The sequence below is a fragment of the Tasmannia lanceolata genome, unplaced genomic scaffold, assembly GCF_043159265.1.
Source record: "Tasmannia lanceolata isolate RefF3 unplaced genomic scaffold, GAP_Taslan_0.1 ptg000003l, whole genome shotgun sequence".
NCBI lineage: Eukaryota > Viridiplantae > Streptophyta > Magnoliopsida > Canellales > Winteraceae > Tasmannia > Tasmannia lanceolata.
In genome coordinates, this window is record NW_027518680.1 from 59,483,070 (window position 1) to 59,485,961 (window position 2,892).

At 40.2% G+C, this 2,892-nt stretch overlaps 1 protein-coding gene across 1 annotated transcript; it reads right to left on the bottom strand.

Annotated features, from left to right (window-relative positions):
• Window positions 1–345: 345 nt before the first annotated feature.
• LOC143857222 (PPR containing protein (DUF179)) lies at window positions 346–2,256 on the bottom strand. Its single transcript, XM_077367640.1, has 2 exons — window positions 1,994–2,256; window positions 346–1,410 (listed from the first exon to the last, which is right to left on the bottom strand). Exons 1-2 carry the CDS (start codon window positions 2,148–2,150, stop codon window positions 656–658), a joined length of 912 nt encoding a protein of 303 aa, XP_077223755.1. The 5' UTR covers window positions 2,151–2,256; the 3' UTR covers window positions 346–655.
• Between the last annotated feature and the right edge of the window lie 636 nt (window positions 2,257–2,892).

A 2,892-nucleotide genomic window follows, 5' to 3' on the forward strand; every position in this document is an offset into this window, starting at 1 on the left:
TCAATCTTCGGAGTTGTGAGGTTGAGCATGTAAGGGTTGAATTAAAGGATTGAATATGATCTTCTTGTAATCATGTACTTGTTGCTCATAGTGAAAGATGGGTTCTCTCCATAGATGTAGACAATCTTGCCGAATCACAGAAACTCTTGTGCATCCTGTGTAGTTTACAATTTCTATTGTGATAGGCCAGATTATATACAATAGTAATGCAAGAGGCTCAATGGCTCTCACATTTGACTATTTTGGGGTGTCCGTCTGAGAGGCCTTCGGATCTCCCATGGAAAAAAAAAAATCATTTTCCACCCAAAAAGAGAGATGTTCATCTATCTCTTGCCATGCAAAAAATAGAAAGCGGCATTTTTAGCTTCTAATATGAATATCAGGCTTGGTGGATAGACATTAAATGTCAATTTGAACAAAAATAGAGTAACAATACATGCATAATATCACTGAGATTGAGAGATATTCTAGTTAGGGAAGGTATCCATAGCTAGTGAACCCTTTCTAGCGAAGGAGCTAGTTTGTTAAGACACCCAAAGGTAGGGAACTAGTTTGTTAGTGACATCTATTTTTGCACTCCCCCTTGGGGACCTATTTGAAGTCCCATTTGTACACTTTCTTACACTCTTGGCATTACCCAAAATTACACTTTGAGTCACCAAACCTTCCTTTCTCCCATGAGCCCTAAGATCTCTTCCCATAATCCACCATTCCCAACACTATTCAAGCCAATTACACTTGGGCTACAGGCAACAACCCTCCAATATCCAGCTTTGATCTCATCCTTCAATTGCTCTTTCTCCCACCCACAATACCCATCAAAAAACCTGAAGTCCCCCACTCCAACCACATTCCTCTTCACCATCTCAGCAGCACAACCCACACTCTCTCTAGTCCCATAGTACAATCCTTTCATCACCTCTTCAAAGACCCCACTCTTTCCCACGCCATCATCCACCCCTTGAGGGCTCACTAAGAACAGACCCTCCTCTAAGGGCCCACCAAAGAACAATGGCCGATCAGAAAACGTGCCACTGAGGTCTAGACTTGTAGATTTCATCTCCTTGATGGACATCAGAGATGGCCGATTGAGTATGATGCCTGTGGGGCCCACCGGGCCCGTCGATACGAGAAGAATGACTGTCTTTTCGAAGATGTGGACCCCATCTAGCTTCTCAGTGGCAATGAGTAAGCAACCCCTCTCTGGACCGTGGATCGGGTGGGCCCACTTCTCCCCTAGCTCGACATGTGGAGGGTTGTTTTCCACTGTATCGGGGTCGACCCAAGTGGCGGGCTCTTCTGATCTTGACGCGTGTTCACCTGCGACTAGCCTCGCTCTGAAAGATCGCCAATCGGAGTCAAGTATGGGTTCACCGTCATCATCCGACGGTGATGATCGAAGATTGCAACCTGTTGTTTTGCACACCAGCATCAATATTTTTTCAAAAAAACAAAGGAAAAACATCAATTAGCAATAAAAAATGGTTACTCACTTGCTCAATTTTCAAATAATGGTGAATAGAAATGTTATTTTCACCACCCTCCCTTTTCTTTGCAAATTTGGACTGATCTCTCTCTCTCTCTAAACTGTGGGAGAGAGATTGTAAATTCTCTAGGACCTGTTTGGATTGCAGGAATTTTCTTGAAAAGCTTGGTAAAGGAAAATTATTTCTGAAATTTCTACTTTTTTCCAAAGAACAGAAAAAAAAAAATAACATGAACCAACTCTATTCAATTTTTACTTAGGGTCCATCAATTTATGATAATATCCCTCTAAATTAATCATAATCATGTCATTTCCCATTAAATCCTACAAAGAAACAAAAAATCAGAAGTTGCAATCCAAACAGGGCACTCAAATCCCACTCTCAAAACCAACTGCAACCATCTTATTTTGAAATTTTCATTCTCCCATTATAATTAACTTGGCTACAATGTAAACTATCTAATATAGTAGATATAAAAAAAAAAAAAGGAGAATTAAAGAACTTACTTGTTATAGAAGAGGGAATAAAACCTCCATTTCTATAGAAAATTTGACTGACTTTTCTCTTAGAAAAGGCTGGCACTCTTGCCTTGAGTGAAGGAACAAGGTCTATGGTTTTTGTGATTGATTTGGAAGTCAGAAAACAAGCCTCCATCATCATCATCTTCTTATTTCTCTACCCTTTTCTTCCTTCTTTTTTTTTTTCTTTGTGAAGATGGTGAGGATAATAGGATAATGGCTTATATATATGAGAAGGTTATGAATCTACACCACAAGGTTTTCCAACCCCAATTCAAACTCTCTTTGTAGCTTTCACAAGAAAAAATGGATAGAAAGACCTTTACATGTGGCACAAAAACAGGGTTAGGTGGGCTCCTCCACGTGCACTCATGGACTACTTTAACCAGCTTTATTTGGGTCCAAGTATTCATAGTATGGGCATGTAGAATGACGTGGGATACTCACATCCAATGGATTAAACCCTAAACTCAAATTAAGAACTTGGATTAACAAATGGAAAATGGTAACAAAATAGGCTGTTAGGCTCCTTCCTAACAGACAATTATTGGGTCTCTCTTGTGCCTCTTGTACATGATCGGATGTGAACGGGGACCATAAGTCTGGACAAATTCCGTTGAGAACATCTTGGTTGGATGATCTTGGGAGCTTGACCCATCCTGCCCTTGGATCACTTGGATTGCCTTTCTAGGTGTCATCAAAGTTGAACTTAACTCATCCATGGAGGGAGTAGAGAGGGTACCATTGAACTTCGAATGTGTTAGAATTGATCAGACCTTGACCATTGATTGTAAGGAAATCTTGACAGTTAGATTGGGGTGTGATAAATCAGCTAGTTTGGATAGATTAGGTAAGTAAGCTAAATTTAGTAGTTAGGATTTGTATCC